The sequence below is a fragment of the Poecilia formosa genome, unplaced genomic scaffold (genome assembly GCF_000485575.1).
Source record: "Poecilia formosa unplaced genomic scaffold, Poecilia_formosa-5.1.2 Scaffold81, whole genome shotgun sequence".
NCBI classification, from domain to species: domain Eukaryota; kingdom Metazoa; phylum Chordata; class Actinopteri; order Cyprinodontiformes; family Poeciliidae; genus Poecilia; species Poecilia formosa.
Genome location: NW_006800020.1, coordinates 1332575 through 1353035, shown reverse-complemented (window position 1 = coordinate 1353035; position 20461 = coordinate 1332575). Strand labels below are relative to the sequence as shown.

Below are 20461 nucleotides of genomic sequence, written 5' to 3'. Positions count from 1 at the left end.
ATAGGTTTAATTTCGATTAACTGTTTAGCTATTCTTATTATTATTATTTTAGACCCTCAGCTAATGTTTTGATAGCTATAATAATTCCAAATTCATGTTTTTGTCTGCCTCTATCTCTCAGTGCATTCCATATGAACAATTTAAAACCCATATGAAGAAAAAAAAATACATTAAAAATGGTTAATATTTAAAATGACTAATCTATACAAAAACAAAAAATAGATATCTAATTTGTAATCCCGACGACAGCGTAAATTTTAAAAGCATATAAAAGAAGAGGGGAATTCCTACATTTTCCGTCACCACTGCAAAGCCCCTGTTGCCCCGGAAATGACGCCTGTTTGACAACAGGAACAACCAAACTTTAGCCTGTTAGCATAACAACCCGATTCGTTAGAAATAAAAAAGAAATCTCCGACGCACCTTATTAAGATCTTTATCCTTAGATTCTGTTATGGAACTTTAGGCAGTGTGTATAAAGAGGTAAGGCTGTTTTAAACTTACCCTGGTTTACGAATGGAGAAGTAAACTGAGCTATATTAATGAACCGCTATGATACAAAATTGACTTCAGTTCCTGCCAATACCGAGAAAAACGGAGTATATATATTATAGTTTTCCTTTCGAAAACATTATACATAGAAATAAAAAGAAAAGATATATATATCTTAAATATTTCATTTTGACCACAAGGAGCAAATACATTCCCAGTAAATAATAAATAATGTGCCCCTGTGTGCTCTTTCAGTGTTGAGGAATGGTCTGATTGCAGCAACAAACATGCACAGCCGTTTGCAGGAGCTGAAGAAGGAAGAGGAGACTCTCCTCAAAATCAAAGTCATGCTACAAGACCAGCTGAACCGCTTGAAGGTGATTGTGAGCTCATAAATATAAAGATGTTTGTGCACATATTCGTGTTTCACATGTAATTTGCACATATTTTAGTTTGAAGAAGGGGCCTTGAAGTCTATCATCAGCGCTCAAACAGAAGGAGCTTCACATGACCCCTCGCCAGAAAATGAGGTAAAACGAACATGAATCACTTCAGTTTAGCATCAAATGGCTACATGTTGTGACATTTTGAATAATGTGTACTTATTCTGTGTTTATATTACCTCATTAAAAGTAGCTATTGGATCACTTTGAGTTAATCAAGTGGAAAATAGAGTATTTTGGATTACATTTAATTAACTTTATAATGTCTACCACATCCAAGTTCAAGCCCACAATAGCTTTCTGCCAGTATTATAGTAGTAGTTTTGAGTGAATAATTTCAGTCTGTGGATGATTGAACAAAATAGTTAGATGTAATTTAAATGAAAAGCTGTTTTAATTAGTAATAAATTAGATTTAATTTAGAGGTGCCAGAGTAAAGCAGGCTAAATGAATGTTTAGGATTTTTGCTAAAAACTTTGAAAACTCAGTGTTATTCCATTCTACTCTTTGTTGCTCTATCACATTCTGAATTAAATAAAATGCTTACATTTTGGGACTAACGTGTGAGGTCTCGATTGTACAAACAGTTTTGGAATGATCTGTATCTACAGGTTGGAAATGATCTTGATCATTACTGTAACTGGACGATGAGCTTTTCTTGCTTTGTCTTTGCCTCTGGACTGAAATCAAGTTTATTCATATTATTCCAGGTTCAGATTAATCTTGACGATGAGACCGAAATCAATCGCACCAAACTCTTGCTGAATAGTGCTGAGGATTATGACATGGAGGAAGAAGACGAAGATGATGACGACGAGGAGAATGAATATGATGAAGAGGATGATGACAATGAGTTTGAATTTGTGCCTGAAGCAGATGAGGAGGATGATGATTACTAAGAATTATGGGTTGTGTGTGTATCTGGCCACTTAACGAGAACACCTTTTAGTTGTATTATTAGTTGGTAGCTTTAATTTATTCAGATGGAGTAACCGTTACATTGTAATAGTCAGTGGTGCTAGCAGTGCCCATTTCTAGCCTAATTTAGAGCATATTGTCTACATTTCTCCCTATAATTTAACTTAAAGTTTGTGAGGAATGTGTCACTGACATGCTATAAGACAGTATCATTAGGTGCTTACTGAGTAGCTTTCTAGGCATTTTTCTTTTTTTTTTTTTGGTGACGTATTCACTTGAAAATCCAAAATCCTGGTTGTTATGCGTGTCATGAAATGTTATGGCTGGGCCATAAAAGAGAATAAAATGTACGTGTTGTTTTAAAAGAAATGAGAATTTTAAGCACAAAAATAAATGTTTTGCTTTGTTTATTGTGTGTCTGATTTCAATATTGTTCACTTGTAATTATAACGAAACATGTTTTACTTGACATTTGTATATTGCAGATGCATTTTAGTATATTAGAATATAATTGGAAAATTCATTTTTGTGATTCCATTTTTAAAAATGCATAATTACAAGCAATCTTTTTTTTCTTCAGGTGAATTACTAATAGTAACTTTTTGATTACGTTGACATATATATATATATATATATATATATACAGATTCAGCGATATCATGCTTTTTATTGTCACAAATGTTCCTTGCACCACCACACTGCTAAAGTAGCATATCACTTGATTCAAATTTTGCACATATAAGGACCATATTAGAAGCAATTTTTTCACCAGCTGGTGGCCGGAGTCATGTCCAGTTATGTCTAATGTAGCTAATTTGCCAGGAATCATATGTGCCATATTCCAATTAAAAATTTCAAATTCATTTAAAATCTGGTAAAACACAACTACTGTTCATGTAATCACAAATGAATTTAGGTACAAATTGAGGGCTTCGTTTGCATTGAAGCTTGTTCGTATCTCTTGTCCTCATCTGATTCAGATAATTGGGGAATGCAGTGCAAACACTTTCAACTGAATAAACCATTCAGCATTTTCTAAACAGGTAAAACAATACACTGAGTCTCACAATGCTGTGAGCGTTCACACTGCCTGCAGGGAACAGCTCTGGAGAAGAGCGGTGCCACACCAGGCAGTGGAGACTTCTTCGTTAGATGTGTCCAGTTTTCTACATCTTCTGCTGCTTTGGGAGAGTTCTCACTCCCAAACAAAGTTTTGCAGGCCTCAAGTCAATGCAGTCTTTATAGGGTTTACAGGTAAATAGGCATAGATGGTTTGGAGTTGTAACATTTTTATCTGGGAAAGTTGTAAAAGATCATGCCTGAATTGAATAATGGGTATTTATTGCCAAAACAAACAAAAAAATAAATAAAAATGATCAGATTCATTATATTAGGCTACATTTCTAATTGGATATTTCAAGAGTTATTTTCACTATTTAATTTTAAATGTTGGCAGGTTTTTAAAAGTAGCATTTAATCTCCATCCAAAACACAATGATGTCCATATTATTTTGTGTAGAAACATTCTTGCATTGTCATGTGAGTGTTCACTGTAAATGTATCAGCCTCTCAAACATTAGCTTTGCTTACAGAGGTGAAACCACAGTTTGTATAGGATCTGTCTGCCTCAGCACGATGAGCTCACACTCCATTGAGTTTGAAAAGAGGCATTTGGCTTTGCATTAGGGGACCGAGACCCCCCACGGACCATCACACTGGGATGCTTCTAGACTGCTTGATGACTCTTTATGGACTTTTAAGTTTCTCTCTGGTACAAATATCCTTCATTTTCAAGAAAGTGTGTATTTGTTGGCTTGGTTGTGACGTGTTTGCCTATTCGTATGATTAAATGTGGTTACTGAATGGGCTCTCATCCCTGCTTATACATCAGGGAAGATCTCATCAGTTTGTGCTGCAGGAGAACCATGCAGCCCCGCTGTGGCGTCAGTGTGTGCCATGTGCTTATGTTGGTGCTGTGTCTGTCTGCGGCTGAGGACTTCGACTGGACAAAGAACAACCACGGCTCCTTCTATTATGGCACTTTTCCAACTGGTATTCACTTATTTTCTGCAAAGTCCTTTGTTCGTTTTGCCAAACACGACCAAGCTGATCGATTGTTGCGTTTGTTAGGATTTTCATGGGGTGCCGGAGGTTCAGCCTATCAAACAGAAGGAGCCTGGGACAAAGATGGAAAAGGACTGAGCATCTGGGATGTGTTCAGTCACAAAAAGGGCAAAATCCAACTTAATGACACGGGGGATTCCTCCTGTGAAAGCTACTACAAGATCAAGGTGAGGATTCAGAAAGATTTCAGAAGTGTAGGAGCTTGTGTTGTGTGAAGGTACAAGTCAATCTAAATATCTCATTGCACTGCATGTATTTTGTTCAGGATGATATTTCTCTAATGAAGGAGATAAGGCTGAACCACTATCGTTTCTCTATCTCATGGCCCAGGATTATTCCCACTGGTGTAAAGTGTAAGTAGTGCCTTACAAAAAAAAAAAAAAAAATCATACCTCTGGGCTTTTTCCTTTTTTAGTTGTCATGTTACAACCAGAAAAAAAATATATATATTTTTTAGTTAATTTACTTAATGGACCAAAGCAAAGTAACAATCTTGAAGCTTTAGGAAAAGCATCTATGATTTTCTGGGCAATTCACAAATACATTTATTGTAAGTTTGGTGTGCATTTCCAACCAGCTCGCTTTGATAACTATTTAGTAAATGTGCTACGTATGTGTAATTGACTGAATACTAATACAGCTATTCTGTGAAGGTTATAAAACTATACTCAAACTTTTTAACATTTGACAGAGCGCAGATCAATTTATTGTTGAAAATCAAAAGCGGAAAGCCAGTGTAAACCTACAAAATCCAAGCAATTAACGTAAATTTACCCTTGTAGCTAAACATACAGCCAGAGAGACACAACATAATGTTGGTATGTAAAGCATAATGTATTCAACCTAAATCCAATTGAGAATCTGCGATAAGGGCTGAAAATGGATGCCATATTGCAAAATAAAATAGACAAAACTTTGAGTCTCTTAATGTAGAACGCTGTTAAAGACAGACCTCAAATGTCTATAACTAGCAAAAATGTGTTTTGACTCAGGAAGATTGAATTTTGTAGAAAAATATATTGAAACATGCAGTACATTTTCCCCCTTCACAAGTTCTTTGAGTCAGTCTATTGCATTTAAGCCCAATAAAACACAATGAATGACATACAAACATTTGGGAACATTTCAGGTGATCAAAGCTTTCTAGCTGGCGTTTTTAATGTTTTGTGTAGAGTTATCCTTGTTCTAAACTTCAACACTATTTGCAGCTGACCATGTAAACGGAAAAGGAATACAGTACTATGATGAACTAATCGACCACCTATTGGAGAACCATATCACTCCCATTGTTACGCTGTATCACTGGGATCTGCCTCAGGTTGGTGTGTTTAATGCTGACCACCTCGACTTTTAACTTTGATGTGCCTCCAAGCTATGAATTGTATTGTTTCCTCTTTCAGGTTTTACAAGAGAAATATGGTGGGTGGCAAAACATAAGTATGGTCAATCATTTCAATGACTTCGCCAACCTTTGCTTTGAAAAATTTGGCGATAGAGTGAAGCACTGGATCACTTTCAACAATCCCTGGGTGTGTTTGGAATATTGTTTTTTTTTAAGTTTGCAACAGGATTGCTTTACTCACTCCTGCTGAATAAGGCAATTAAGTATATGTCTCTCTACTTAACATCCATTTACAGTCTGTGGCTGTTGAAGGTTATGAGACAGGTGAGCACGCTCCTGGGCTGAAGCTGAGAGGAACTGGGGCTTATAGAGCTGCACATCACATCATAAAGGTATTAAGATGCTGCTCCCATCGCTCAAAGCAAGCTAACAAATGAAACTTACATTTGATCTTTTTAATATCCAGGCACATGCCAAAGTTTGGCACACTTATGATACACAATGGAGGGGAAAACAAAAAGGTAAACGAGGTTGAAAAGTAACATTCAACCTGCAGTGGGTTTTTAAATCCTGAGAACTGTTCTGCATCTCTGCAGGTCTGGTGGGCATCTCTTTGTCGGGGGACTGGGGCGAGCCGGTGGATATCAGCAACCAGAAAGACATTGAAGCAGCAGAGAGATATGTACAGTTCTATCTGGGCTGGTTTGCCACACCCATCTTTCATGGAGACTACCCTCAAGTAATGAAAGACTTTGTCGGTGAGTTGCACAGTAAAAAGTTAATCTCGCCGAAATGACTGAGGAGATGCCTAATCGACACTGGTGTGCAGGAAGGAAGAGTGTGCAGCAGGGACTTGGGACATCTCGACTGCCTGCGTTTTCTTCACAAGAGAAGAGTTACATAAAGGGGACGTGTGACTTCCTTGGCATCGGCCATTTCACCACCCGGTACATCACCCACAGGAATGATCCAACAGGCCGTAGCAGCAACAGCTACTTCACAGACCGTGACCTGGCTGAGCTGGTGGACCCGCGGTGGCCTGATCCTGGGTCAGAATGGCTCTACTCTGTGCCATGGGGTTTCAGGCGTTTGCTGAATTTTGTCAAGGTACAGAGTTAAGGTGTTTTTTATTTGCACTGAGTTTTAACTGAGTGGCTTAGTTCAAAGCCAAGCTGCACCGTTTTCTTCCTTCTACAGACTCAGTATGGGAACCCGATGATTTACGTGACTGAGAATGGAGTTTCTGAGAAGATGATGTGCACAGAGCTGTGTGATGAATGGAGGATACAATATTATAAAGACTACATCAATGAGATGCTAAAAGGTGAGTGATTCTAAAAATTATGTATAGAAAATGAGACAGATTAACTTGTTATCATGTTTCTCTGTTACTCAGCTATAAGAGATGGAGTCAATGTAAAGGGCTACACTGCATGGTCTTTGCTGGACAAGTTTGAGTGGGACGAAGGTTACTCCGAGAGATTCGGCTTGTACTATGTGGACTTCAGGAACAAAAACAAACCTCGATATCCGAAAGCTTCTGTGCAGTTTTACAAACGGATCATCAGCTCCAATGGCTTTCCAAATCAAAGAGAGGTGAGAGATTTATCATTTTAAATTCTTAGATATAGAGATTTAGTTCTTTATATTGAACTGGGGGTTATACAGTTCGATATACACACCAAAGGTTGAATCACATTCCAGCCCTTTCTTAGCTTTTGACGGGTTTTTTTTTTTTTTTAAAGGCCTGGTGCTAGTCAAAGTCAACAGCATGTTTAGGTACAGCTGTAAGTGGTTCATTAGACAATGGAGAGAAACATATAAAAATGTCAATATATAATCCATTAACATTTTCATAAGTACAATAACAGCTGTAATATCCATTTTAAAAATTATATTTTACATGAATGTCATCCATTTTGATCACTGAATAAAACGTTTAAGTAGAATCTAAAACATATTGAAACATGCAGTACATTTTCCTCTTATATGGACAGACATATAAGAGAATAACTGCAGTCAGGATCATCATCAGTAAGTCCATAATTTAAAAAAAAAGTATAAAGTTATAGTGTTATGACTACATTTGACATGATCAAGTCTTTCAAAAATCTATTTTAAGATGCTTTACTTTTGGATTTGTTGCATTTAGTTCTATGTTTTTGCTCTCAGATAATAAACATGAAAAAGTATAAACAGTATCTGTTTATACTGGAACAGTTTATACAGTTTATACTGGTTTCAGTATAAACTGTTACTGGAACCAGTAACAGTTTATAGAAAACAGCTTCTTGTGAAACAGAACCACTTCTTAGTGGAATGTGATCCACTCATCCGTCAAGTACCAATGCAGTGCATGATGGCCAATTCAAGATGAAGTTTAGAACTTCAAGGGGAGAAGTAACATTCAGAAATGGGGTTCAGCCCAAGTCTGTCATTGTTTTTTTTGTTTTTTTATATTCACAGGTTGAAAACTGGAGGAGGAAGGCTGTTGAGATGTGTTCTTCCAGCAACCAGCTACTAGCAGCAGGTTAGTTAATTTTTTTTTTCTGTGACAATTTTGCCTGTGACAAAAGATTAACAACTAGCTGGGGTAAACAAATAAAGATTTGGAAATACAATTGGTTATTTGTTAACGATGATGGGCAGACGTTATTACAATTTGACATGAATTTGACTTCAGAGGACATAAACGATTGCGTAAAAATATATTAAAAATGCAAAAACCCAGTTCTCAGAATTTCTTGCAGAATATTTGAGATATCTTCTTTGTTTGCCCTTCTAGCTAGAAGAAAATCCAAGGAACATGCTGAGATGCCAAAGGTTTGGCCAGTGCATGATGAAGTTTAGAACTTCAGGGTACATACTTTTTAAACTTTACTCATATCTCTGTCATTGGTTTTTGACTGAGTGGTTTAAAAACTAACACATTGAGGCCTCTGCTGCTTAACAAGTAGCTTTAAAACAAGCTTCTGCCTTGTACATTTTATGCAAACTTGTTCTGTTTTGTTTGTGCATAAAGAGTATTTCAGCAAGCAGGACAACTTACTGGACCAAATAATATACTTCAAATTATAAGACTGAATTTAGACACAACAGACTGATGGTTTTACTTTTACTCAAAACACGTACATCGATGTGAAAAATGCTTGGTTGGCAATTTATTCTGAGTTTGCTTTGAATCAGAATCAGAATTCTGTGCAAAAAAGAAAGCAAAATGAATTTTTTGTTGTTTTAACTAAATTTGTCATAAACAAATACATTTTAATATCAGAAAAAAAGGGGCAATAAAAGCTATCCAAATCAACCTAAGCTGTCCTGAAGATTGCTCCCCCCTTGCGAACAAAAACTGTTGTTGCAGAATTTTAAAATCTCATCGACATAGTGACTTTTTGTTGTGTCAATTAGTCAATTAGGGTTCAAGTACTTGCTCACAGCCTTAAACATACTTTCAGTGGATTAAAGTTGCAGCTTTCTGAAATACTCCAACCAGCAGCTGCATGCAGTCCTCAAAGGGTTAAAGTGTCGTTAATCACCTTTAAGTACTTTCTCTTCTTTCATTAGAGGAACAGCGGAGTACTGCTGCCAATATTCTAAGACTTATACATGGTAAGAAATCCCTCATGCTCACAGTTAATCAGATACAGTGTAATTCTGTGCAGGTGAGAAATATTAACCCTTTGAGTGCTGTGCTTGAGCATTTACACTAGTTTTCTAAGCCATGTCTGCGTATGCGACGGGGTTGTAATGAGCGTAAATGTGTTTTGCAGACCCGCTGACCAGCCACATGGAGATGGTGACTGAAATTGTCGTCCCCACAGTGTGCACGCTCTCCATATTGATCAGCGCCGTGTTGCTCATGTTCCTGCTGCGAAGAAGGAACTAGGAGGCGTTTGAAGTTACGAACATGCTCATGCAACTTTACTGCTTTATTTCTTTACTCATTTTTGTGTGAATACGAGTACATTTGTGAGCTGACTTTACATTGAAATGCTAACTTTATTCATTTGATGTGAATTCAGTGTTTGCTGAGAGAAATTAAACACTGCTTAAGCAGATAATGTAGAACCTAGAAGCAGAGATTCTGATAAATGCATCAACAACATGCTGTATTGTCCTGTTGTATGAAAAGGCTGTTGCAAAATACCTTCATTTGTGCTTTTATCAATATTAAACTTTGTTCAACAGATGGCCTCTTCTAAACCCCTAAACAGTCATATTGAAAAACTGACATCTCTAGTCTAACCCCCCCCCCAAAAAAAAAACAAAAAGACATAAAAACATATTAGTAGCTAATGATAATATCAAATACAAATAGTACATTTACACAAAGCTGTTGAAGCTGCAGCACATCGTAGTAGAAAAGAAGGCAGGCTCATCAATGTCCCCATTTACAGTTTCATTTGGAAAATCTAAAAGACACAATTAAAAAGAAAAATAGTCTTTAGCGGGATGTTACAGTGGATAAGAGTGTAGATACTGTTTCAGTAAGAAGTTTTCATATGTTCATCATGGCCAGCCATAACCCGCTCTAGCCAGGTTGGTGCCCTAGATGAGGTTATGGTTTGCTGTCCTCAAAGTTACATGCATGCTATTCAGGCTTTAATATGTAGAAATATGTCGCGTAGAAAACTTGAATAAAAGTTGATGGTTGCATTATGTGTTCCCCATCTCGTCTATATTTACCATCAAATATATTTTTCACAACTTTTAGCATAATAGTAAAAGCGTGTAAAATGATTTTTTTGGTTCTATATAATATATTCCTTTTAAGAAGGTCAAACAAAGAGTAATGTCAAATCTTTGAAGAGCTACAATACAGTTTTTTCCCCCTTTCTCTCTTCAACACTGTTCAAAAGGTTTAGCCATTTTATTGGGACAATCAAAATTGACTTTTGGAGCTTCCATGTGTGGAAAAACGTGGCAAATATTTCCTCTGTCCAGGACAGATATGGATGAAATTTACATGTAGCTGAGCAGCATAGGCAAAACATACAACTACAGCAGACAGACTAGATGTGTTCAACACACCAAATTATTTAGTGAAGGTTATGGATATGTAAAACTGGTTGAACTACATTTATAGTAACACAGCAGCTGCAGTGTTTACTCTGACACTTTTAAGCTTGTCCAGCACTGCAGATATACAGTGAGAGGTACATATAAATCACCTGTTTCAAAGATGACATGATCAACCAGCGGCTTGTCACTGAGCTGTAAGGACGTCCGCACCTCACGAAGACCTTGACCACTGGATATCTCAACTCCCCACATTATGGGAAGCTCCCTGAGGAAAACAAGCACACAATCAGAAGTAGGACAAAACTGAACAAAATGTGATTCTAAAGTTTTAACTCATGGGAATGAATATATAAATATATTAGAAATTAATACTATTTGTAAAGGTTCTGCAATAAAAATCCAACCCTTTGTGACTGTGACATAAAGTTATAATAAAAATGCATTAATATTTGAGGTCGTAAGGAAAAACATTAGAGGAGTCAATAGTTTTGCAAAGCACCATGTGACACTTTAAAAATTCGTCAATTTGAGTTCGGGTCAGGTTAGATTGCAAAAATTATATCAAACAAACCCATTAAAAACATGAGGGAATATTGCAAATTATTTTGTCTTAACGTTCAGCAAAAGGCTGTAAATCGTACTTCTGGTAGAAATGGCTTATCAAGGCTGGTTTGATCTGGAGCTTGAATTCATGTTCCTCGTCGTATGTTGATGTTTTGTAGTGATTCAGACATGATCTGCAAGGGGGAAAAAAAAAAAAAAAAAAAAAAAAAAAAAAAAAAAAGATGAGTTTGCTTTTCTTATTAACAAAACGTGCATTTTCCTGCTCGTAAGTCAAGAGAACAAGTAAAAGTGTTTACTGTGTGAGGACAAATTGCCGGTCGTAAGGCAACCCCAAGAATGTGCCGCAGGTCACTATTATTTCCAGCAGGTGGTGCAGTTTTCTGAGTCTGATCACTTGCTCTTGCAGATCAACCTCAGTGCTCAGGTAGTAGTACTGTCGAGTATAACTTATTACTATTAGGAATCGTTGTTTTTTTTTTGTTTTTTTTTTCCTGAAACTGTATGAACACAATGTAGACACAATGTCCAGAAACGGAATGAAAAAATATTTACTGAACTTACCAGGTGGTTTAAAGTTGTCAATTCTTCACCTGATTTAAAAAAAATAAATAAATAAGGATTACAGCTGTTTTTGCAAACCTTGTGAAACATAGTTTATTGGGAGCCTTTATTAAATCACTGATTACTAAACATAAACCTCACATTTAAGATGAAAGAAGCTTACCAATCAAGTAGTTAATGTAATCTTTTCTCATCTTGTCTAGTCCCACCTCCAGTAGCATGGTGACCGGGGTGATGCCTGTAAGAGAGACGTGGTCAATCTGCTGGTGATAGGACTGAAGGATCAGTTTGCTGAGGGAGCTGCTGCTGTCTCTGTGAATCTGGAGGCACAGGAAAAGAAAAGCAATCTTACAACAAAACAAAAACTTGCTCGCATTTGTGAGTATGATATTAGATGGCCAGAGCAACGTCACTTCATACCCAGGGCTTGATGTCACCGTATCGTAGAGCTTCGATAACCAGCTTCAGACAGTCGCCGATGTCCTGGTATGAACTCACACCTGTAAAGAAAAAAAAAACAAAAAAACAAAAACAAAATGGTAGTCAAGGTGATGTTATAGATGGATCCCAGTGTTGTTTACATTTATAAATACAATATGTAAATAGTACTTTTTCTCATCCGGACCCAAAGCTGCTCTGCAAAATCTAAATCTCCTCTTTCCAAGAAGGCGTTGAAAATGGAAGGATCCGTCTCCTGCTTCAGCTTTGGGGTCTTGAACAAAAGATGAAAACATAGTAACTGTCTCACTTCTCTTCTTGTATATAACAAACTGAATTCTGTTTCAATTATTATACCTCAACTGTTTTGGCAGCTTGATCCTGTAATGTTTTTCCCATGTTCCTAAGCTCTGTAAGCAGAAACGAAAGCAACATTAACATGACAGCTTTTTCTGTTCTCTTAAAAAATTGTTTTGTTTTTATTTTTTGGTAAATTTACCTTCGAGATAAACCTTTGTCAGGTTTACAGCCGATGTGCTTTCCACAGGTTCCATCCATTCAGTCTCACCTGTTTTCAAACCATTTGCTAAAGTCTGAAACAGCAGGAAACTGATCAATTTATTATTTGAACTTTTGTTGTCAGGGCAGGTTTATTCGCATAGCACCAATCGTACACAGAGAAATGCAGAACACTTTACAGATATATGAAATAAAACGGATGAAGAAAAACAAAACAAAACAAACAAAAAAAAAACTAACAGAAATGCATAGAAGATTAAAGACAAAAACGGGGCTAAGACACAGCAACAAAGAGTTCACAAAATTATACCGTACTTAACCTTTATGGGTAATCTGCTCTAAAAAATATGATTTTATTTAGAGAATGTAACAATAAGACTGGAGACCATTTATTTTGACTTTTTTTTTAAGATGGTAGTGTACTAATTTGGCAACAGACATGTATTTCTAGCTAATGGACCTGATACAATGGACACACTGGCCTCACTGACTGTAAGAGGCTCTGTGGACAGTAAGACATAAAATCATGGTATGTTGTAATACTCATACAAATTTAGTGGCTAAAGAGTAGAACCTTGAAGAAACCCACATTTGACTGTTGTTCTCTCTATTTTAAAACGTTACAGAAGACAGCATGTCTGTTAAATGATACCTAAAGTAATTTTTCGCAGTCGCAGAGAGCCAGTATCAGGATTGAAAATGAAATGAAGTACAAACCTGAAGAAACTCTAGCTCCCTGTACATCTCAAACATGGGACTTCTCATGTCTCCACAGACAACTTTGATATTCTGCAAAGCAAGCAAAAACATTAAACAACGTAAAAATCACAAAACATTCCATTTTTAATATCCGACTAAGTTTACCATTTTCAAAAAAATATACAAAATGCTTACAAGAGTAGCTGTAGAGGACAGAGGAGGGATCTCAAGAATACTCTCCACATGACTCCACTTGAAGTCCACTGTCACGCTGCTCTGTGACTCGATTGTGGTGTTTTCCACGACGGTGGACCCAAACAAACTGAACCTGGCGCTACCTTTAATCCCCATCTAGAAATATTGAAAGATTGAGTAAACAACTTAGAGCTCGTGCAGCAAATCAAGAGGAAACATGCCCACTTACAGAGGAGGAATGATGTCTGTTCTTGTGCATTTGTTTCAGTTCTTCCAGGGTTACAAGAGATTTTTTTTCCACCGTTGAACCTAAAGACAAACTGTCCATCAGAGACAAAGACAAAGCCTGTACAGAACACAGAGTGCAGCACCAAAGTATTTGCTCCATTGCACATTTCTCCTTCATTGAACTCAGATCATTAAACAAATAACAGCAGATTCAGATGGCCTACAAATACAAAATACAGTTTTGAAGTGATTTTGTTACTTTACAACAAAAAGCTTTCCAAAACAACCATGCCCATTTTCCTTCAAAAATGTAAAATTCAACTCCCTAGATGTTTTATCAACAGGAATGGCCTGCTTAAGGCCATGCTACCAGCATTTATTTCTAAATATTTTCATTAACATATAGGAGATCATCAATATGTTTTTTGTTTTTTTTAGCAAATATGAGACTTTTCATTCACTTTGGTCTGAACACTGATCTTAACAGAAGCAAGTGAGGCCTGCACTGCTTTAATGTTAGACTTCTTTTGTGATCTTTGGTTTGTGAATGGCTCTTGTAATAATTTTGATAGACTGGCCACATTATGTTATAAAAGATTGTAACATAATGTGCTGCTTTTTGATATGTTGTAGCCTACTTCATGTCATCTGACAGGTTCTATTTAAGAGATACTTGATTCTAAAGCTTTGGTAATAATCAGGCCAGAGTGTGGAAAGTGTGTGCTTGGCAAGGGGGAAATATATTTTCAGAGGTTTTACCTTTGCAGGTAATAGAATACAATTTGATCCCGGCTACTTTATTTGATGCACAGACTATTTCTGCACCAAACCAGGCTGTTCCTGCAGGATCGCTCCTGTCGCATCGCACCCAGAGAGGGTGTAAGATGGGGTTATTGTCCACAGCGGACACACCAGGGTTTTGAGATAATGTGTACAAAGACAGCAACTGTCTACAGAAAGAGAAAAGAAAATTATTAAACGGACATCTTTGTTTACATGAAATGGTAAAAGTTTTACTAGTGTTTACCTTGCTTTCATGACTGTAAGTGGCTGTGGTCCTTGCTCTGTTTGGAGAACATCACAACTATCTTCAGCATCATCACTATCAGCTGTACAGTTCAACGTCTCTGTGTTTAGCTCATCACCATCACATAGCCCAATTATTTTTGGTACCTAGCAAAAAAATGAAAAGATTGTGCAGTGATCAGCAAAAACTGAGGACAAACTCTCAATCATTTATTAATTTCTATTCATGTTGCTCTTGCTGTGTACAAAAATCACTTGATAAATGAAGACTGGTTGATTGATGGAAAACATCAATTTGAAACCACATGTATTTTTCAAATACTTTTATTTTATTTTTTTTAATTGTAAAAGTAGACTTACAGCTTTTTCACACACAAAGATTGTTTGGTTGGCAAAGTACAAATTCACCGCAGTAAGTTTGTCTCCGTTCATCTTTGTAATGTGAATGTCCTCCTTAAAGACAAAGATATACATTAAAGTCGACAAAAAATATAAAAATAACAGTTTTTCTTGGTATGGTATAAAAAGGAATTATTTTAAATGAAAGTACCTCATATGTGCATGAATTACTACTTTGGTCATCCTGAAGATATCTTGGACGAGCATAAAACCAAAAGCATAGCACAACGTAAGTTGAACTATACAAATACACGCAGAAAGTGAAGGCTTCTCCTCGCATCGAACGTTTAACAGCTAGATGTAGCTTGGCCTTTCTCGCTAAATGATAAATGAAGGTAAATTAAAATGTTTACATAAGACTCACCGGAGAAGTGTGGAAAACTCTTCTGCTCTAGATACCACCTTTGAGCCCATGACAAAAATGTTAATCAGGGTTACAGGGCAAAATGCGTGACTAGAGCAGCAGAAAACAGGCTGATAGTATCAACATTTACTAGTAGTAGGAATTGTTTGTGTTTGACAACCGCGCGCTCAGTCAAAAAGTGACGACACGAGTTCACAGGTCATCAGCCACGTCGGAGCAATGAAAATAAAAAAAACATACTAAAAAAAATAATTGGTCTCTGGACTTTGCACTTCTTTTTCTCACATACACACAGTATGTAAATATATATATTTGTTTTATATTATTTTTATTTGAGAAAAATTGAAAAGAGTAAAGTAGTTCGACACTTCCGTTTACGCTGCAAGACACTGCGCCAACATTGTGTAAAGAAATTAGTCCCTACTTCAAGAAAAAAACAATCCTTTCCTTGATGATTGTTTTGTAATTTAACATATCTAGTAATTTTTTTCTATAAATTTTATACTCTCATCGGGTATCCTAAAATATTTAAAACCCAGCAGCAGCCGAAATAGTTTTAGCGGAAGTCTTGTTCTCAGAGGCGGAGGCATATATGATCAGGGTTGAGTTACCAACTTCCTTTTTACTGTGGCCGCCATACCGTGAGGAGTGTGGTTCCCGGCGAGCCGAAAAAAACTGTTGAAAATGGTGAGAAATCACTGACATGTTACAATATATATGGTGCAGAACATGTGTATTTCTAGCATGTTTTACGTATTTTGCTAACTGTTTGGAAGTTTGTCTGGTAAAGAAGCTAATATTTAGATAAATCTGATCGCATAATTGAATGCTAGTCACTAGGAAGCTAACACGAGGAGCCATTTTAGACGACTGGTTAGTCCGAGTTACACGTGTTGTCTGTTGCAGCAGCGATTGTTGTATTAAACTGACTTTGAGTGTAATACTGGTGACTATTCCTTGAGTTTGTCTCAATAGTTGCTAACTACATACAATCTTAATAGTTCTTAGTGTATGTTCAAGGTAACTCAGGATTTTACAATGTCACGTGAACAATTTGCTTAAGTGTCATCCAGTGTCGGTAAGATAACTTAATTCAGGATAATTTACATTAACTGGCATTTTCTACAGCTATGTCGAAAATAAATGGGTTTATGTGAAGTGGCATAAACCCATTCACTATGACTTAATCACGGTAAAATGTGTGATTGTGTGTGAAAAGCTCAAACCCAGGTTAGCAATCAACAATTAGCCTAAGTAATTAATTCACTTCTAACACTACTATATCCTGCCAGTTCAAGTTGGTTAGTATTCCACTTTGTATTTTCACCACAACACCACTAGTGAAGAACATTGTGGCATGAATCAGAATATTAACCTAATTTGAATATTTGTTTAAAAAGCTAAATTAAATTCTGTAATAGAATTGTATTTATTTTTTTGATGGAAGCTCAGTTTTCATCAGTGTATTTGAAAATTAGACGTTTTGATACGTTGTTGAAGGAAGGGGGGGAGTGCCAGTAAGAAAACACTTGTGCAGTTTAATGTGTGATCATCTGATGTGCATTTCACAGAAAATTTTGTTTTTACATTCTCAGGCCTGTGCCCGACCCCTCATCTCGGTGTTTTCCGACAAAGGAGAATCGTCAGGCAAAAATGTAGTCATGCCTGCTGTCTTCAGGGCCCCCATTCGCCCTGATGTTGTGAATTTTGTGCACACCAACATGCGCAAAAACAACCGCCAGCCATATGCAGTCAGCGAGCTGGCAGGTGAGTCATTGTACATTTGATGTTATACATTTGATGATGATTCTAGAAAACTCAAATTTAAGCAGCAACTTTTATCAGTAATTTGCTGTGACCATTTTCCATTGGTTGCTAGTCTGCTTTTGATTTGGACTTTGGGAAACATGACAACATTCTCCTGCTGGTGTATTGTATTTGGTTATACCAAACTGAGTAGAACATAAAAACTACTTTGAAATTGCAGGTTGAGTTCAAATTCAGTCAAAATATCAAAACAACAATTTTTTTTTGTAAAATGATACAGTTGTGAATCTGAGCTAATCTAGCTTTGACCATAAAGTGGCTGCTGCTACCATAATTTGTAACTGTGCTTATATTGAATCTTTCAGGCCACCAGACAAGTGCTGAGTCCTGGGGAACAGGAAGAGCTGTGGCCCGTATCCCTCGTGTGAGAGGTGGTGGTACTCACCGCTCTGGCCAGGGAGCTTTTGGAAACGTATCCTTGTTTTGAGTCCATTTGTTGTTTTCATGCCTTTAACAGCTAAATCCGGCCTTGCTGTGATGGTGTAATTTGCGTCTGACTCTGTGGTCAGTGACGGTATGCCTGCTGTCATATGCTGGCACAGACGACTGGTGAACATTGAGTCTGAGCAGGTATTAGAAGGGTTAATATTTACTTTAGTGGTGGACGATTCTTGACTTGGACCTAGATGTGTCGTGGTGGTCGCATGTTTGCCCCCACTAAAACTTGGCGCCGTTGGCACCGCAGGATCAACACCCCCCAGAAGCGTTACGCCATCTGCTCTGCCCTGGCTGCTTCTGCCATTCCTGCACTTGTGATGTCCAAGGGTAAGTTTCCCAAAAATAAAAATGTCCAGAAGAGTAACAGCTTTATTTTTTTTTAGCTAGGTCAGATTGTCTTTGCTGAACAGTTACCTTGCTATGATGGTGTAATTTGCGTCTGATCTTGTGAATGGTGACAGTTGCCTGCTGTCATTAAGCCATCACAGGTTATTGATGAGTGATAAACTCTGAGCAAGTTCAGGTGTTAAGTCACTGCAGCAGTTGTTACTTGCATGTCCTTCAATTACATAAAACTTTTGATGGTCAGGACACCGCATTGAGGAAATCCCCGAAGTCCCGCTGGTGGTCGAAGACAAAGTTGAGGGCTACAAGAAGACCAAGGAGGCCGTGCTACTGCTGAAGAAGCTTAAAGCCTGGAACGATATCAAGAAGGTAAACTAAATCTGAAATTAGAGAAATGCATTTTCCTGCCAGTTGGTGGTCCTAGATGTTAAATGTGTCGGTGTGCTTAGAATGTGAAAATATAGTGATTGAGTTATTGGAGAGCTGAGTTAATGCTACAAATGTTTCTCCTTGATTAATTGTTCTGTAGAAGTAAGTACACAAATTTCTCAAAATAATAGAACTAATATACATTAGAGAAGGTGTTAATATTTCATGTGACATTGAGCCAAAAGTGAATATTACATGCAGTATTAAAATTTTTTAAAATTGATATTTTATACTTGTTTATCTCCGAATTTTTTTTAACATGTTTTTGGCATCTGTATTTGTCTTAATTAACATAAATGTTGTTCGTAGGTCTATGCCTCTCAGCGCATGCGTGCTGGTAAGGGCAAGATGAGGAACCGCAGGCGTATCCAGCGCAAAGGTCCGTGTATCGTCTACAACCAAGACGCTGGTTTAACCAAAGCCTTCAGGAATATTCCAGGTGAGTTTTACTGCATTTACCACAGAGACTGTTTTCAGATTCACTTGTTTCAGGTGTTTAAATAAAAGTAGTTGGCAATGGTGATTAAATATTTTTTGTGCACCTCTGTGTTATGACTATAAATTAATTTGGAATATTATTCTTAATCCTGTGAACCATCCATTTTTGAAAATAAATGTACTTATTCCCCCTTTTTTCTAGGCATCACTCTGCAGAACGTGAACCAGCTGAACCTTCTGAGGCTCGCTCCTGGTGGTCACGTCGGACGGTTCTGCATCTGGACCGAAAGCGCTTTCCGCAAGCTGGATGAGCTGTACGGCACCTGGCGTAAAACAGCCTCTCTCAAGAAGGACTACAAGTGAGTGTTAAAAAAAAAAAAACATCACATCTTACAGGTGCATGTCCGTAATAGAGAATTATTTGAAAAGTTTTTCAGTGATTTCATTCAAAAAGTTAAACTCTTTTACACAGTGAGAGTGAAATAGTTTACTTCAGTTAATTTTAATGACTTTCGCTTAAAGCTAAAGAAAACCCTGAATTCAGTTTGTAAAGTTTAATATTTACAAGACTCAAGACTACTTCATAAGAAATTATGGCCTACACAGTGATGTCGACCACTGCTGACCTGACTCCTGTCCAGCAAATGGTCTTTTCCTTTCCTTAAGCAACAAATGTACAATGAGTTTATCAGTAGAGTGACATTTCTGAATTAAACCTTTATTGGTTTAATTGAAAAATTGAAAAAAAACGCAATTTGGGTTTTCATTAGCAGTAACCTGGGATAATGAAAAAAGGCCAACTGACCAATATATTTTACATAACTCACTTTTTGAATTTAATTCCTGAAATGAACTTTTCCATATTCTAATTTAGTGGTGTGCACCTGTACAGCAGTATATGTTTTCCACATGTATCTCAGTGATGAGCTTCCACTTCATGGTCCGTGTTTTTGAACTCTGTGATATTTGCTGAAGTTCTGAGTTGGTTCAAAATGAAACTTATCCTTCAGATGTGGTGTTTTTTGTTGGTTTTAATTATTGGTGCTTCTTGCTTTCAGGCTCCCAATGCACAAGATGACAAACACAGATCTGAGCAGGATTTTGAAGAGTGAGGAGATCCAGAAAGCACTTCGTGCTCCTAAGTATGTACTTTGTAGTTTTTTTTGTTGTTTGTAACCTTGTCTTGGCTATGATGATCTCCCACTTCTGGTCCGTGTTTCTGACCCCTGATTATTTTGGAAGTCCTGAGCATATCAAAAAAGTTATAAATCCTCTGTTGCATTTATAAGTCAAATTAACCTTTTACTTCTCCCATTGCAGCAAGAAGATCAAACGCAGAGTGCTGAAGAAGAATCCTCTGAAGAATTTGAAGATAATGCTCAAACTGAACCCTTACGCCAAGACAGCAAGACGTCATGCCATCCTGAAGCACGACCCTGCCGTAAGTACCTAGTGGTTTAAAATCTTCTGGAGATGGGAGGAATATTATAAACCAACTGAGGTTGACTGATTATCTTGTCTTCACAGATCAAGGCTAAGATGCTGAAGCCCAAGAAGAGGCCTGCAAAGAAGGCCCCTGCTAAACCCAAGGCATAAATCTAAACAGACTGGAGTTCAGTAAAATAAATCAGTTTCAAATACGAGTCAGAA

General features: G+C 37.1%; 4 protein-coding genes across 10 annotated transcripts; 3 read left to right on the top strand and 1 right to left on the bottom strand.

Annotated features, from left to right (window-relative positions):
* The first annotated feature begins 325 nt into the window (after window positions 1–325).
* On the top strand, window positions 326–2261 carry snapc5 (small nuclear RNA activating complex, polypeptide 5). The gene is made up of 4 exons (XM_007556834.2): window positions 326–483; window positions 748–869; window positions 945–1022; window positions 1646–2261. The coding sequence occupies exons 2-4, from the start codon at window positions 780–782 to the stop codon at window positions 1832–1834; spliced, it is 357 nt and encodes a 118-aa protein (XP_007556896.1). The 5' UTR covers window positions 326–483; window positions 748–779; the 3' UTR covers window positions 1835–2261.
* A 663-nt stretch (window positions 2262–2924) lies between these two features.
* lctlb (lactase-like b) lies at window positions 2925–9508 on the top strand. 7 transcript variants are annotated; one of them, XM_016673737.1, is made up of 15 exons: window positions 2925–3107; window positions 3745–3905; window positions 3984–4144; window positions 4243–4330; window positions 5186–5295; window positions 5378–5506; window positions 5616–5711; window positions 5786–5840; window positions 5916–6077; window positions 6149–6426; window positions 6517–6643; window positions 6716–6915; window positions 7786–7849; window positions 8884–8928; window positions 9090–9508. In XM_016673737.1, exons 2-15 carry the CDS (start codon window positions 3779–3781, stop codon window positions 9203–9205), a joined length of 1758 nt encoding a protein of 585 aa, XP_016529223.1. In that variant the 5' UTR covers window positions 2925–3107; window positions 3745–3778; the 3' UTR covers window positions 9206–9508. The 7 variants fall into 7 exon arrangements, 6 of the variants coding, with proteins under 6 accessions (XP_016529223.1, XP_007556891.1, XP_007556890.1 ...); XM_007556829.2 differs by lacking the exon at window positions 2925–3107 and adding an exon at window positions 3527–3624; XM_007556828.2 differs by lacking the exon at window positions 2925–3107 and adding an exon at window positions 3573–3651.
* Window positions 9236–15529, bottom strand: zwilch (zwilch kinetochore protein). The gene is made up of 18 exons (XM_007556832.2): window positions 15335–15529; window positions 15122–15164; window positions 14932–15024; window positions 14573–14718; window positions 14305–14495; window positions 13547–13626; window positions 13318–13473; window positions 13141–13212; window positions 12404–12497; window positions 12262–12314; window positions 12076–12178; window positions 11887–11966; window positions 11630–11786; window positions 11467–11495; window positions 11202–11338; window positions 10983–11078; window positions 10491–10606; window positions 9236–9731 (listed from the first exon to the last, which is right to left on the bottom strand). The coding sequence occupies exons 1-18, from the start codon at window positions 15382–15384 to the stop codon at window positions 9643–9645; spliced, it is 1785 nt and encodes a 594-aa protein (XP_007556894.1). The 5' UTR covers window positions 15385–15529; the 3' UTR covers window positions 9236–9642.
* Window positions 15530–15944: 415 nt separating this feature from the next.
* rpl4 (ribosomal protein L4) lies at window positions 15945–20454 on the top strand. The gene is made up of 10 exons (XM_007556827.2): window positions 15945–16021; window positions 16930–17101; window positions 17467–17573; window positions 17788–17926; window positions 18189–18313; window positions 18683–18812; window positions 19014–19170; window positions 19870–19953; window positions 20132–20252; window positions 20339–20454. The coding sequence occupies exons 1-10, from the start codon at window positions 16019–16021 to the stop codon at window positions 20405–20407; spliced, it is 1107 nt and encodes a 368-aa protein (XP_007556889.1). The 5' UTR covers window positions 15945–16018; the 3' UTR covers window positions 20408–20454.
* The last annotated feature ends 7 nt before the right edge of the window (window positions 20455–20461 follow it).

Coding starts and splice junctions, on each gene's coding strand:
- snapc5 (XM_007556834.2), top strand. CDS start 780: ATGCACAGCCGTTTGCAGGAGCTGAAGAAGGAAGAGGAGACTCTCCTC. Junction 870..944: donor ACCAGCTGAACCGCTTGAAG/GTGATTGTGAGC, acceptor CACATATTTTAG/TTTGAAGAAGGGGCCTTGAA. Junction 1,023..1,645: donor ACCCCTCGCCAGAAAATGAG/GTAAAACGAACA, acceptor ATATTATTCCAG/GTTCAGATTAATCTTGACGA.
- lctlb (XM_016673733.1), top strand. CDS start 3,716: ATGGGCTCTCATCCCTGCTTATACATCAGGGAAGATCTCATCAGTTTG. Junction 3,906..3,983: donor TTATGGCACTTTTCCAACTG/GTATTCACTTAT, acceptor TGCGTTTGTTAG/GATTTTCATGGGGTGCCGGA. Junction 6,916..7,785: donor GCTTTCCAAATCAAAGAGAG/GTGAGAGATTTA, acceptor TTATATTCACAG/GTTGAAAACTGGAGGAGGAA.
- zwilch (XM_007556832.2), bottom strand. CDS start 15,384: ATGGGCTCAAAGGTGGTATCTAGAGCAGAAGAGTTTTCCACACTTCTC. Junction 14,719..14,931: donor TCTTTGTGTGTGAAAAAGCT/GTAAGTCTACTT, acceptor TTTTTTTGCTAG/GTACCAAAAATAATTGGGCT. Junction 9,732..10,490: donor TCATGTCATCTTTGAAACAG/GTGATTTATATG, acceptor TGTGTCTTTTAG/ATTTTCCAAATGAAACTGTA.
- rpl4 (XM_007556827.2), top strand. Junction 18,314..18,682: donor CCTGGAACGATATCAAGAAG/GTAAACTAAATC, acceptor TGTTGTTCGTAG/GTCTATGCCTCTCAGCGCAT. Junction 18,813..19,013: donor AGCCTTCAGGAATATTCCAG/GTGAGTTTTACT, acceptor CCTTTTTTCTAG/GCATCACTCTGCAGAACGTG.